The sequence below is a fragment of the Lipomyces tetrasporus genome (assembly GCF_029532465.1).
Source record: "Lipomyces tetrasporus strain NRRL Y-64009 chromosome Unknown POJ06scaffold_1, whole genome shotgun sequence".
In the NCBI taxonomy this organism is placed as follows: Eukaryota; Fungi; Ascomycota; class Lipomycetes; order Lipomycetales; family Lipomycetaceae; genus Lipomyces; species Lipomyces tetrasporus.
Window position 1 is genome coordinate 324009 of NW_026611596.1, and position 13783 is coordinate 337791.

The 13783-nt window shown below is 48.0% G+C and overlaps 8 protein-coding genes across 8 annotated transcripts; 3 read left to right on the forward strand and 5 right to left on the reverse strand.

The window, feature by feature from the left end:
- Positions 1-18: 18 nt before the first annotated feature.
- On the reverse strand, positions 19-1059 carry POJ06DRAFT_242071 (uncharacterized protein). The gene is made up of 3 exons (XM_056186191.1): positions 767-1059; positions 436-711; positions 19-377 (listed from the first exon to the last, which is right to left on the reverse strand). The coding sequence occupies exons 1-3, from the start codon at positions 841-843 to the stop codon at positions 278-280; spliced, it is 453 nt and encodes a 150-aa protein (XP_056046953.1). The 5' UTR covers positions 844-1059; the 3' UTR covers positions 19-277.
- Positions 1060-1129: 70 nt separating this feature from the next.
- On the reverse strand, positions 1130-2574 carry POJ06DRAFT_242073 (Per1-like protein). Its single transcript, XM_056186192.1, has one exon. The coding sequence runs from the start codon at positions 2346-2348 to the stop codon at positions 1353-1355; it is 996 nt and encodes a 331-aa protein (XP_056046954.1). The 5' UTR covers positions 2349-2574; the 3' UTR covers positions 1130-1352.
- A 360-nt stretch (positions 2575-2934) lies between these two features.
- POJ06DRAFT_2174 (kinase-like domain-containing protein) lies at positions 2935-4888 on the forward strand. The gene is made up of 6 exons (XM_056185556.1): positions 2935-3001; positions 3048-3386; positions 3443-3577; positions 3636-3665; positions 3715-3779; positions 3833-4888. Exons 2-6 carry the CDS (start codon positions 3150-3152, stop codon positions 4788-4790), a joined length of 1425 nt encoding a protein of 474 aa, XP_056046955.1. The 5' UTR covers positions 2935-3001; positions 3048-3149; the 3' UTR covers positions 4791-4888.
- A 74-nt stretch (positions 4889-4962) lies between these two features.
- POJ06DRAFT_242076 (uncharacterized protein) lies at positions 4963-6140 on the reverse strand. Its single transcript, XM_056186193.1, has 2 exons — positions 5910-6140; positions 4963-5850 (listed from the first exon to the last, which is right to left on the reverse strand). The coding sequence occupies exons 1-2, from the start codon at positions 6066-6068 to the stop codon at positions 4987-4989; spliced, it is 1023 nt and encodes a 340-aa protein (XP_056046956.1). The 5' UTR covers positions 6069-6140; the 3' UTR covers positions 4963-4986.
- A 136-nt stretch (positions 6141-6276) lies between these two features.
- On the reverse strand, positions 6277-7310 carry POJ06DRAFT_2240 (aspartyl protease-domain-containing protein). The gene is made up of 3 exons (XM_056185686.1): positions 7256-7310; positions 6956-7205; positions 6277-6900 (listed from the first exon to the last, which is right to left on the reverse strand). The coding sequence occupies exons 2-3, from the start codon at positions 7119-7121 to the stop codon at positions 6470-6472; spliced, it is 597 nt and encodes a 198-aa protein (XP_056046957.1). The 5' UTR covers positions 7122-7205; positions 7256-7310; the 3' UTR covers positions 6277-6469.
- Positions 7311-7337: 27 nt separating this feature from the next.
- On the reverse strand, positions 7338-8392 carry POJ06DRAFT_2242 (uncharacterized protein). Its single transcript, XM_056185687.1, has 3 exons — positions 7891-8392; positions 7743-7836; positions 7338-7678 (listed from the first exon to the last, which is right to left on the reverse strand). Exons 1-3 carry the CDS (start codon positions 8148-8150, stop codon positions 7502-7504), a joined length of 531 nt encoding a protein of 176 aa, XP_056046958.1. The 5' UTR covers positions 8151-8392; the 3' UTR covers positions 7338-7501.
- A 1012-nt stretch (positions 8393-9404) lies between these two features.
- Positions 9405-10470, forward strand: POJ06DRAFT_234516 (uncharacterized protein; the record flags this gene model as incomplete). Its single annotated transcript, XM_056185792.1, has 3 exons — positions 9405-9529; positions 9582-10182; positions 10240-10470. 3 exons carry the CDS (start codon positions 9405-9407, stop codon positions 10468-10470), a joined length of 957 nt encoding a protein of 318 aa, XP_056046959.1.
- Positions 10471-11659: 1189 nt separating this feature from the next.
- Positions 11660-12638, forward strand: POJ06DRAFT_190921 (uncharacterized protein; the record flags this gene model as incomplete). Its single annotated transcript, XM_056184822.1, has 2 exons — positions 11660-11943; positions 11996-12638. The coding sequence occupies 2 exons, from the start codon at positions 11660-11662 to the stop codon at positions 12636-12638; spliced, it is 927 nt and encodes a 308-aa protein (XP_056046960.1).
- Between the last annotated feature and the right edge of the window lie 1145 nt (positions 12639-13783).

The window sequence follows — 13783 nt, forward strand, 5'->3', positions numbered from 1 at the left end:
CACAATTTCTCCGCATACGCAGAAACACCGGAGCAGTTGAAGACTCAATTGCGCCAGCGACACGGCTTCCTTCATTGTTCCGGCCACCACAAGTCGCGGTTGCCGGTGGAACAGCCAAAGTAATCCGTGGTCAGCGTATTATTGCGTTCCACTACAGGTCACGGTCCACGAATTACTTGAGTTCATCAAGTCATTTCTTACATCATCATCATCATCATACATTGGTCTGCCGCCGTCATGTGCGGGAATGTATTACAACCTCTACAATTGCTGTCATCTACCAGTGCTGCGGCCCAATTTCAACGCTGTTCACGTCCACGCCATCTTTGAACCATCTCTCCTCCTGGTTTATCTGCAAGTCATTACCGCTCATTTGTCTAAATCCAAATTAGCGTCGTGCCCACTGCAGTCATCCCCTTCACATCAACTACTGACCGCTTTTGCATCCGCCCATCTGGAGCAAACGTCCAATCTTCCAGTCCATACGTCCGATACCAACTCTTGTCCTCTGCATTCCACCACTCGTACCAAAACTGCACGGCAATCTTATTATCCGTAAACGCAAATAGCTCTTTCCGAAGGCGGTACTGGGTCTCTTTGGCCCATTTCTCTCTCAAGAACTGTTCGATCTCGGCGTGGCCTGTCACGAATGTCGTGCGATTCCGCCAGATAGAGGATTCTGTATAGGCCATGGCAACTCGTGCCGGATCCCTAACGATACTATTAAGGTGCTGATAAAATGTAAGCTGTTTGGTCATCAACGCACCTTGTATTCCATAGATCCTGAGCTATCTTGACTTTCCTTTCCGCGATCTCGCGCGTAAATGGAGGAACCAAGGCCATAGTACTTGCGCGATTAGTTGCGTTCAAGAAAACTGCTGATGCCTTGGAGTACGTGACAGCAAAAAGCTACCTGCACTAAAAGTTGTGGATGGGTGATACAACCAGAAATTAAATTTACAGCAATAAATATTAATTCAGTTGGCGTAGAAATGGCGTAGATGTGCGATGACTTTTGAGTCGGGGGCATGCGGCGTATGCCGGTGGGCGTCATCAGGGCTTGTATGAAGATGCATCCGCCACATCTGGGTTTCGTTCCATGCCATTGACTTGTAGCAACGCAGGTTCGGACCGAGCTTAGTCGACGGGTGCATAGCGAAGGACGACATTGTTTCTACAGATTAAATGCTTGGCTTTTTCGTTATAGCCAGAACCTGATATTCCACATATCCATCGAGCAACAAATCATGGAGTCTAAATGAATTGTTTGACCGTTCCAATCATAATTCATATGAAACAAGTCTATCTCTCTAGCCTGTCAAAAAAACTCGGAACGCCTCTAAAACTCAATTTCAATCCTTGTGCTTAATTAACGCCTCCCGTGCTGCGTCCTTCGTCATCCACTTATACCACCAAAACGACGGCACAATGGTCGCCGCATGCCAGAGAGAATGCGCGTCGATCGCATCCATCCATGGCGGAAAGTCAAATAATTCCAGGCACATGGCGAAGGTAAGCAAAATAACGTTCCACAGCGGCCACAATATCCAGGACTCTCGCGGTGGGGGGTAGATGTCAGCCGGAAAGTAATAGTTGGAGATGGAGTAATAAATCCACAGCAAGTTCTGGAAAATTCCAATTGCGACGTTGGCCATCATGTTGTACGAATAGGAGAATCGGACGAAAGATAAATAAAAGACGTGACAAAGCAATGCAAGGCAACATGCGATAGTGAATACGACCCGCGCCGCTGCCATTTCTTGCCTATCTAATCTGAAGTTTCGCACCACGGCGAAATAAAAACCGCTAAGAATTGTTGCTCCTGCAGAGAAATAGTCCAGTCGCTCCGTTAACACGAAGTCGCGGCAGTGGAACACAGCCGACCAAATCCACGCGTTCATGCCGGTTATTGTGACCACAAGATAGTACTTCCGCAGAAAGAAATTTGATCGCGCGTCGTCGGGCGGCAATGTCTTCCGAAGTTCACGAAACGCAATATAATGAGGCACAAAATTGAGTATCGAGAACAGCACTGACGCCGGCTCTTGAATACCTAGCAGACGCTGAAAAGGCCACTTCCCGTGGAATTGAAGCACGGGCTTATTGTCGTCAATCCGCTCAAACGTAATTGACCGCTGGCAATGGTAATCACAATCTTGTGGACAATCCCAAAAGAAAGCTGTCAGGTATAGCGGTAGTTCGGGAGGTGACTCTGAATTGCAGACGATTTCGTTACAATCGGCAACGCATTGTCGAAATTCGGGAAGCTGGTCGCCGGCGGAGGCATTTGTCGACGATATGAATCCTAGCAAGCCAACTGATAAGACTACTGACAGTGGTAGTCGCATTCTGTAAGTGGTGTCAAGATGTGGATCAAAGTCTCTATACTCAGAGTATAAAACACCGTTTTTGTCGACACACAATCCGTAATCACGTTGTTTTGTCGGTGACAATTTCGGTAATTCAGAACCCCTGAGCTAATCCAGATTAAGTACCAAGTACGATTATTCGCGAGCTTTCTACTGCGCAGGCAAATGGTACTGATACACTTTCTGCTGCCGCAACTATGTGGCTCGCTGTGTGGCTCGCTGCGGAACCTCCGGCGTTCCCTAGTCAACACCTCGGTAAACATTCCCGAAGCAACCGAATAAAGCCCCACCTACCTAGCGACAACCGCAAGACGAATCCGAAATACGATTTACCGGGGCATATAATATTTCTAGATTTTGTTTTGTGCTTGTCGGATACATTTTCGTTTGCATGACTGGAGCCATTGTCTTTGAGAATGCTACGCGTTTATCTTTAGGTCCATGAACAGACGGGATAACTGGATCGTTTATTTACACTTGTTCTCCACTCAAGGCTAGGCAGTTTGGAAATAATTGATGTGATTTGAACGCACTTGTCTGACAAGATTTTTGACATCATAACCTTGTTTGGCAAACGAATTGAGGCAATCAATACCACCATCACGTCTGATATATTTAATCGTGCTGATCTTGTGAGTGAAATCCTGCTATCCCAAGCAAATGGCTAACAGACTTTAGATCAAGTTTTGGCGCGTTGTCAAACCTCATCCGGCATCAGCAAACAAAGAGCTTTCGCATCACATGAACAGCGGTTCACCGGTGATTGTGTGACGCACAAGAATGGCAGGAAAGCCATGGTCCTACATAGCCTCTCGTGCCGGTGCCGCTAGTCGGAAGGCAGAGTCGTCCGCGCATCATCACCGGCACATGCTATCAAAATACGACACTCCGCCATCATCTGACGAACTTGATAATATCCAAACGCCGCTGCCTACGCCGGCAAAGACTCCTGTCCCTTCAACGCCGTCGTCGTCAAAGCGAAGGGGATCTGCCTCTGGAATCAAGATTCAGAACTACGTGAGTTTGAAACACTTTCACGGTGCGCTGTAGCATCTGGCTAATTTGAATGTCAGATCCTTGGTAATTGTATCGGCAAAGGGGCTTTTGGAGCTGTTTATACTGCACTGAATGTGTGGACTGGAGAGACTGTCGCTGCAAAGCAGATTAGTTTGTCTAATCTGCCCAAGGCAGAAATACAGAACATAATGGTTGGTGTTTAAGGACATATAGCGACGATTACGATCTTGCTAACGCGATCATATACAGCTGGAGATAGACTTACTGAGAGCTCTTGATGTAAGCTAATCATTTGCAACTGGGCCAATATTCTCTAATGAAACGCTAGCACCCGAACATTGTACGCTATCATGGTTTCGTTAAAACAGAAGATATCTTGTATATCATTCTAGAGTAGCTTACCCACACGTTTATTGCATTGGGCTGTCCTTCTAATTTTGACATAGGTACTGCGAGAATGGCTCACTCACACTAATCAGCAGAGACTTCGGCACAATCCCCGAGCATCTGGTCGCCATTTACATTGCACAAGTCTTGCAAGGCCTTGTCTATCTCCACGATCAGGGCGTAATTCACCGTGACATAAAAGGCGCAAATATTCTCACAACTAAAGAAGGCATAGTAAAGCTGGCTGATTTTGGCGTCGCTACTCGCGCGTCAGATGATCCGCAAGTCGTCGGCACGCCAAATTGGATGGCCCCGGAGATCATTTTGCTAAACGGAGCTACGTCCGCGTCCGATATTTGGAGCGTCGGTTGCACGATTATTGAATTGATAAACGCAAAGCCGCCGTATAATGATTTGGAACAGATGCAGGCGCTGTATCGAATAGTGCATGATGAGCACCCACCATTTCCTACAGGAATCAGTCCCCAGTTGCACGATTTCCTGATGCAGTGCTTTCAAAAAGAACCGGCTCATCGGGCAACTGCTCGTGATTTACTAAGGCATGCGTGGATTAGGTACGCACGGGTTCCTGATGAATCAGGTCCAGCTGCGCGACACAGCGTACCTCCGACGCCGTCGTCGAGTCGACCGGCAGCCAGATGGCAGAGACAGAATCAAGGCAGCGGCGTGCAAGTTCTTGGCCAGTCGGGACAGCATCTGCATTTTAATGCCGCGGCAGCGCATAGTCATACCGCGCGGGACGACAAACTGTCTGCGGCGGAAACAAAACTGAGTCTGTACTCTGAGGAAACGCGTCCTAATGCTCAAGTCGGCGAGAACTGGGACGACGATTTTGAAGTCAAAGATATTGCTCGCGATTTCACCAGGAACATAACAACAAAGTTCCGACTACTGCCGACAGCCTTAGTCCCCAGGTTTGTCGAATCTCATTCGGAGGCTGTTAATAATTGGGATATGGATTTCGAGGGTGATTTGAAGATAGAGGTTTTGCGATGATACAGTGTACGACCGGGTGTATCACATTATGTGAGAGTTATGTATGAGTATGATTGGTTTTTGCACGTGCTTTGGTGTCTATAGCATTATCTTGGTATGCATTATTTGTCATTTGGAGACATTTGTATTTTAGCATTACGGAACGTATGACATAGCGATAAATTTACAACTTTCGAGCCTCTAGTGTACACCATTCTCAACTCGTAGCGTAGTCAACAAAGAGCAAGAAGAATGCCAAGAACAGCGACATGAAAATAATAATCTTGGAGGCGATCCGATTTCGTTTCCGCGCACTTTGCAACTGTGTATTCGCGTTGCTCACGTCGCCCATAGTGTGGACTGCCTCGTCGTACAGCTGCTGTGTCATCTCACTCTGATGGGCAAGATGCATCTCCAATTCGCCCTGCAGGGCTGCAATCTCATAAAGCGACTTCTCCGCATGCTGGGCCTGTTCGAGAGTTTCTTGAAACTCAGCCAGCAGCGCGGCGTTCTCCTGCTCGAGCTGCTGCAGCAGCGCCGGATTGTCCTCCAGCCTCGTCGCGTCTTGCTGCTCTGCCTGGGCAAGCATCTGCTCTACCGTAATAATGTCACTTGTCTTGCTCTGCACCCCGGCCGTCCGCGTGTTCAGCATACTCTTGGCGCGCTCGGCTTCTCTCGAGATCCGGACTTCTTGCAACTCAGTCTGCAGCTCACTCGTCTTCGTAAGCAGATAGTTCAAAAACTGCGTGACGCCGTGTCGGTGTAGTCCTTGCATTGCGTTCCGCGCATCCTCCTTCGGGTCCCTGAAAAAGCGCGCGAGCGGCGTAGTGTTGTCGAGCTCGTGTTGTCGTTTTGATTCCACGGATTCGAGTCTCCGGACCCGGGTTAGACACTGTTGCAGGATCACTCGGGATTCGTAATCGATTTCATCGCGTTGGGCATTGGTCAGTGTTTTGCTCTTTGATGAGAAAGAGCCGGCGGTTGTTGACGGTGGTGGGGAGACTGGTGTGCGGGTTGAGGTTGAGAGGTACGATGGCCGGATCGCGATGAGGAAAGAGTGTAGTGAGGTTATATGGGAGTACTGCACTTGTCAGGTTAGCATTCCCCAAGACATGCAAATATAAGCTATCTGCGACCGACAATTTGCTTGGCTTCTGTGGAGTACGCGTCCTCGTTACGGTCTGCGTTTGGCGCACTCGTCTCGTCCGGCAATGATGTGGTGTCAAGGCTGCATTGCACGCCCGTCTTTTCTGCCATGCCACGACATAATTCGTAAAATATAGACGTCTGGTCCGTCATAACGCGATATGTCGTTAGCAGACTTTGAACAGTCAATTCCGAATTCGTGGGGACGATGACTGTGAGTGTCCCGTATTTTGATGACGTTGAGCCGGCGGACGTCAGGATGTGTGTGCGGCTCACGGCCCAATTCCCAAGCGCTTCGTATGGCAAGAAGAACCGTGTTATTTACAGCACAAAGTTCAGACGAGCTCTCTTGCAGATATCATGGAAAACTAAAGAGTCAGGATTCTAATAATAATACATGAAACCATAAACATGACAAACAATAGATACAGTCAAATGCCAAACCAACCAACGTCACGACCGCTGAAATACAAATGCGCATATCTAATCCCAGACCCCTCTGAGCTCTTGCCCGCTTCCATTCGTACGCATACATCTTCGAACACAGCATACATTCACTGAAACAACAAACTCGCCGCAATCTCAACATTCCCCTCCGCGCTCCGCAACGCACTGATGGCTTCCTCACGTGACACGCCCAGACTTTCTAGCTTCGAAATATCCGCCTCGGAGAAGTCTGTCCGCGATTGCACCGGTCGCCGGGGTACTCTATTCGGCGGGCGCTGTTGGTCGCCACTGTGCCTCGGTTCCTGGATCATCGGCTGCGGTTGCGGACTGGCGGTCTGTCCCGGTGGTGGAGCCTGGGTCTGTCCCGACGCACGGGTTTCCTCGTTTTGTCGTGCTAGTTCGGCGATTTCTTCTGGCGACAGGTCAATTTGCTGTGCTTGTGATGGCAAGTCTGCTTCCCCCAAAAACGGCACCTCTTCGTCCCCCATGACGAGTACACCGCGCTTTAAGTCGATCGTCGCCTGATGTCGTTTCAGCACTACATCGGAGTTAGTTATTGTTCCAATGTCATGGTAAATAAGGAAGACACCTACTATCTAGACCTAGTAATAAATCAACGTCTTTGCCTTCCATGACTGTGAAACTGCACGGCAAGAACGCGTTGCCGATCTTCAGGGGCGCGCTGTGAATGCGACCCAATATCTTTGCCGTGCCGACACCCCGCGCGACACCTTGGAAATTCCGATCTAGCAAGAACATGACACTATTGCGTCAGATAACTACAGCCAACCTAAATATAACGGGAAGTAACATACTGGCATGCTTCGGCACACGACGGGCTCACTAACGACAAAGTCAGCCATTTTCATAAACCCCACGTAACAGGGACGTACTGATAGTAGCCTGGGCACCGGAATCCACAAACGCCTTAATTTTATGACCGTTCACTTCAACAGGAACATACAACATCGTCACCCGACCAAACGATTCAGGATTATGCTCCAATGCGGCGTTTAGATTCTCCATAACAGCTACTCGCACGTGAGCACTAGTTATCAACAAACAAGCCTAAAAGTTGTATACCCTCCTGTTGTATAAGTTCCAGGATTTTCCGCTGTGATTCCTCGTTATACGGATCGTCATTTAGTCGTTTCTACGATTGTGAGTACGAGAGAGCGCGAGCGTGCGAATGGGGGCCGACGTACCAATTCTTGTCGCTTTATCTCCTCTGAATGTAATCGTGATTCTTCAATCTGCGTCAATAGTTGTCGGAATCGCGGGGGGTCATTCACTGCAGCTGCCAAGTCGGGATATGTCTGAATCCAGGTCAGTGCACTCACGTCTCGACCCTACTTTGCCCCTCGAGCAATGGAGACGTACCTGACGGACGAGATCGCATAGCGCTTGGTCGCCTAGCATCTGTAGTCGAACTTTCTCGACATCGTTCATAATCGCATTTTGTTCCGCCGAAACCCTATCTCACGTCAGCCCGTCTCCTCCTCCGATCCGGGAAGGGTGGGATACATACTCATTCTGCACCGGCGAGGTCTGGATTGGCGCAGGCGCCTGCACTCGCAATAAAATCATATCGTACTCCTCCATGCCAAACGTTCCCAGCTCGCGCTCGTCGCCCTCTAATATCGCGGCCTTGTAGAATAAGACTTGGTGGTCGGTTTGCACGGTCGTGTCGGCTTCGATCACGGCGCGCAGGTCGGCGAGTGTCATGCTCGGCGTGACGTCAAGCGTGTAGATCTCCTCGGATGTTTCTAACGTCACGAGCAAATGCATTCTGGGTGTAATGGATGGGGGATGAGACGGACGATGGCACCGATGAGAATGTGGCAGGTGATGCGGATCTCGCGCACTTTTCGCGTCCCTGTCAGGTAACGGACCAACCAACTCTAACAACAAACAAATAACAAAGCAGGATAATGTCAATCCCAATAAAGCGATTAACTAGGAACCCAATGAGTTGGCGATCACAATGACGGAGAATGGGCTTGAGCGGAGTTTGGTTGTGAATATATCAGTGTGGAATGCGTAGAAGTCGGTGGAGTCAGCTTCGGTTGCAACCCGGTTGGTTGAACCCGCCGCACGGTGACGGGCTTAAACGTTAACCCAGCAGCGGCATTCTTGGCCGCGAACCCCCCGATCTGCCACGAATGGAGTTAATAACATCCACGTAGTTAGTCTTCTTCAAAATAGAGGTAGAATCAGTCAAGTACGGCGCAGCACAACTACGCAGACGAAGACGACGATCGGCCCAAATCCTAAACCAGTTACCAGTAAGTTCCAAGCCACATGAAGTCGCCTAATCGTTGAACCGCTCAAAACGGCGGCTGTGCTGGACCAGCCCGACAATGGTCTTCCATCTAATCCTGACAGCGGAATCAGGCCAATGCATTGCGTGTATACGATATAGCTGATACGGAATTATTGCTACATTTACAAGTGTTCTTAGCCGCTAGGCATTGATCAACCGGTCATTGTGCATCGTTAGATCGAGATGTTATCAGGGCTTGTTGTTTACGGCAATTTATTCATTCCGTTGACCATGCCACGTTATATGTAGTTCATATCGAAGATTATTGAATATTGTACCACCTGTAGATATGTAACATATTAATGGTGAAAGCGATCTGCTGCACAAATTACAAAAGGAATTGGCGTATGTCAGAGCTCGCCGCTGTTTGCGCGGCGCGCCGAACCGTCGCTGGACATCTTCGTCAGGTCAACTGAATACGGGCCGAAATCAAACATGAGGACACTAACTGGTCTAACTCTGATCTCGATGAAATTAATTGATCTGTCAAGCTTCTGAACCTTTATACCACGTTTCATAGTTTCTGTCATTCTCATGTCACTGTTCGTTCATTAATCGAATTATGGACACGATCGACAACCGCAGACGTACCGGATCTGCAGTTTGTCCAGGTACAAGATATAACCAGCCAGAGCCTTGAGCCATGGACGAAGAAGGAAGTCATCTTTGAATTTTCTCCAACAGAGAGGAGAAATCCCACTTCGGACTGCCACAACCAGATGGAGCACTTTGAACTCTTAGACATTGTTAGGCGACCGCTGTCTCCGGACTCCAGGCTAGAAGTGCCAGCGAGTCGGGAAGAGTACGAACGAGTGGAAGAAATCCTTGAAAGAGAGGAAGCCAAGTACGTGCTTTACAGGTTCGAGTCTAATGGACCTGCTGACATTAGCGGGCAGATATCCTCAATTATGGTATGACGGAATGAGGAGTGTTGCCATAGTCGTGGCTCCACCAACTCCGCTTCACGCTGGAATGGCGAGTGGATTGTTATCAGTGATCTCCGATGAAGTAAAAATGAATTCAGGAATTAGTTCAGAAATCGCAAGGGGTCTCCGGATTGAATCAGACTCAAGGACAACCATGAACAACACGACGAGAGCTTCGGACGGTGCACTGCTATATTGGGAGGGAGATCGTGCCACACTGATGATTGCAGTCGAAGTTGCCGTCTCCCAGTCAAATGATAGTATGCGGGCAGCCATTTCTTGGTCCGTATGCGCGTTGCACTGCAGTCTCGGTCTGGCGATGTGTATTCGTGAGGAGAGTCGAGGAAGGAGGCCACCCAGGCGCCATTATGCGTCCTTGGATGAGGCAAATGCTGCGGTGGATGAAGCTAGAGATGATTTTTATCATCAACTAGTTCAGAATCCGTATGGACCGTTGGAAAGGGACGGCGTAACCTGGTTTGGGAGAGTCAGGCTTGTTGTTCTGGAAACCTTCCGACGACAGGATGAGCACTGCACACCGGAAACATTGCTGCAGCCATCCAAGTCATTTGTACATGATAAGCACATAAAGTACTGTATTATACCAGTTTAACTAATATGCCTTTAGACCCTTGTCGAAAATGGTGAATATATAGCGCAGAACATCTCACCAAACCTTCAGGAAGTTGTTCTAGGCGATTGCATTCCCACACATCTCCTCAACAATCAACACATGGAAGCGACACCGGTGAATTTCTTCCAGCGCGAATGGTTCGAGACACTATTCAGGGGCTCAATAGTGCGCACCGCGATCCTGCGCGTATGGGAAAACACTTCCTACGTACAGTCTGTTGCTTGATAACTGTTCATTCGTGCTTCATATTTCGTTGTATTTGTATTTCTTTCTGCGACTTACGCGCGACACGTATTATTATTATTGCCAGATGGATATCCGAGACTGTTTCGCTGTTACTTCAATATTCTCTGTGTTTGTCCTTGTAAAAGATGCTTCTCGGCTTGACAAATAAGACAAACTTTGATGCTTGTACTAATGACTTGAATCTGAGATTGATCCGATACACTTTCCAGACGCCGTGCCCAGTCCATGTAATTGTAATACCGGCCAGGAGCAAATTAAACCCATCAAACCCTCGCAATGAACTCAATTTTTGTTTGACACCAACTCGAAACCAACAATAATCGCCTTCCACATTTCCGCCAGTAACTGATATTCATCTCAAAACTTCATATCCAACAAATGTGGAGAGGTTTGTCATAAAACTCTAACGGCTACTAGCGCTGAAAGGGGTTATGTGCAACTTCAACGGTGTGGATAGTCAGTGTGGCTCAGTCGTTGTGAAGTACCAGACATGGAAAGATATCTGCGTACAAGATTGTCTATAAGCTGTGAATCAGAACAGCATATGATTCAGCGGCTTACAAGAGTCACCTTATCCAATGAATTAGCAAAAGATTACTTATTGCCCGTAATATATAGATAGTTGATGATTGATGTGGAAAATGGCTCGGATATATTATCCGTGGCTACGTAGAATGCCCATGTCCACGTAGCGACAAATCCAGTTTAAGCCATGATATTAAGGCGATTAGAGTGTATTCATAAAATAAATGTGTAAAGGTGTAGAATGCGCTGGCCTACGACCAAAGATTGTGGAACCTTCTGTAGTTGGGATATGACTTGGTCGAAAGAAAGATCTGGAAGGATCCAGACAATGATACCGCAAATATAAATTGACTTGGTACCACTTGTAGAAATGTAACATATTAATGGTGAAAGCGATCTGCTGCACAAATTACAAAAGGAATTGGCGTATGTCAGAGCTCGCCGCTGTTTGCGCGGCGCTCCGAACCGTCGCTGGACATCTTCGTCAGGTCAACTGAATACGGGCCGAAATCAAACATGAGGACACTAACTGGTCTAACTCTGATCTCGATGAAATTAATTGATCTGTCAAGCTTCTGAACCTTTATACCACGTTTCATAGTTTCTGTCATTCTCATGTCACTGTTCGTTCATTAATCGAATTATGGACACGATCGACAACCGCAGACGTACCGGATCTGCAGTCCTTGTCCAGGTACAAGATATAACCAGCCAGAGCCTTGAGACATGGACGAAGAAGGAAGTCATCTTTGAATTTTCTCCAACAGAGAAGAGAAAGCCCACTTCGGACTGTCACAACCAGATGGAGCACTTTGAACTCTTAGACATTGTTAGGCGACCGCTGTCTCCGGACTCCAGGCTAGAAGTGCCAGCGAGTCGGGAAGAGTACGAACGAGTGGAAGAAATCCTTGAAAGAGAGGAAGCCAAGTACGTGCTTTACAGGTTCGAGTCTAATGGACCTGCTGACATTAGCGGGCAGATATCCTCAATTATGGTATGACGGAATGAGGAGTGTTGCCATAGTCGTGGCTCCACCAACTCCGCTTCACGCTGGAATGGCGAGTGGATTGTTATCAGTGATCTCCGATGAAGTAAAAATGAATTCAGGAATTAGTTCAGAAATCGCAAGGGGTCTCCGGATTGAATCAGACTCAGAGACAACCATGAACAACACAGCGAGAGCTTCGGACGGCGCACTGCAATACTTAGAAGGAAATCGTGCCACACTGATGATTGCAGTCGAAGTTGCCGTCTCCCAGTCATATGATAGTATGCGGGCAGCCATTTCTTGGTCTGTATGCGCATTGCGCTGCAGTCTCGGTCTGGCAATGTGTATTCGTGAAGAGAGTCGTGGAAGAAGGCCACCCAGCCACTTTTATCCATCCTTGGAGGAGGCAAATCTTGCGGTAAATGAAGCTAGGGATGACTTTTATCATCAACTAATTCACCGTCCATATGGACCGTTGGAAAGGGACGGTGTGACTTGGTTTGGGAGAGTCAGGCTTGTTGTGCTGGAAACCTTCCGCCGACAGGGTGAGCACTGCACACCGGAAACATTACTGGGGCCATCTCAGTCGTTTGTTCGTGATAAGCGTATAGAGGACTGCATTGTACCTGTTTAGCTAATATGACTTTAGACCCTTGTCGAAAATGGTGAATATGTAGCGCAGAACATCTCGCCAAACCTTCAGGAAGTTGTTCTAGGCGATTGCATTCCCACACATCTCCTCAACAATCAACACATGGAAGCGACACCGGTGAATTTCTTCCAGCGTGAATGGTTCGAGGAACAATTCCAGAGCTCAATGGTGCGCACCGCAATCCTGCGCGTATGGCAAAAAACCTCCTATGGGCAGCCTGTTCCTTGATAACTGTTCATTCGTGCTTCATACGTCGCTTGTATTTGCATTTCTTTCTGCGACTTACGTTGTATTTGCATTTCTCTCTGCGACTTACGCGCTTCTCACAACATGTGCAACTTCAAGTAGTCATAATCTTTAGTTAGGAATCGTTGGCCGCGGAGCGCTGTCAGGCTTTCCAAACTCACGACCCTGTCTGATGCCCACGAAGACGTAATAAATCTTCAAGAGCCCCTCGACCTTACTGCGTTTGTCCGTTAGATAAAACCAGAGATCGTCTGAGAGTGATCCCGCATAATAACCAAGATCCAGTATAGCGAGGGCTAGCCCAAGCATCAACGCGGAGATCCCCATACTGCGAGTCCTTGACCCAACACCTTCAGCTAGAGACAAATCATATTCAAACTTTCGATTAAGGTGTGAGTCACTAAGGATCGATAGATGATAACTCGAATGGTCGCTGAACAAGGAATTAAGCGACTGTCGTTGTAGGTAGTTCACGGATAATTATTTTGATATATCTCCTATACACGCCAAACAAGGGGAATTCATACGTTCGTACCTTCTTGGTTCAGTCCCCCGAACGCCAACCTACATTTAGGAGGGCAGCAGTCACTAGACATATAGCAGATTCAAAATGTACTGGGGTTAGGGTAAGTCAGATTCGGTAGCAGAGAATTGATGTTGGTTAACTGCGGCAAAGATTATGATCCTCTGACATAGTCTGTAGAAATCTTCCAACTTCGTCTGCAGCTTCCCATCCTCCCGAATAACAGAGCTGATATAACCCACAGGTAGAATGATCGCCACTGCTTTCCATTGTGGTGTAAAGCCAGCCACTCTCCTCGTTCTTTTCGAGCTTCACCGTCATTACCGTGCAGCTATAGCTGAGTGCACGAATCTTCGTG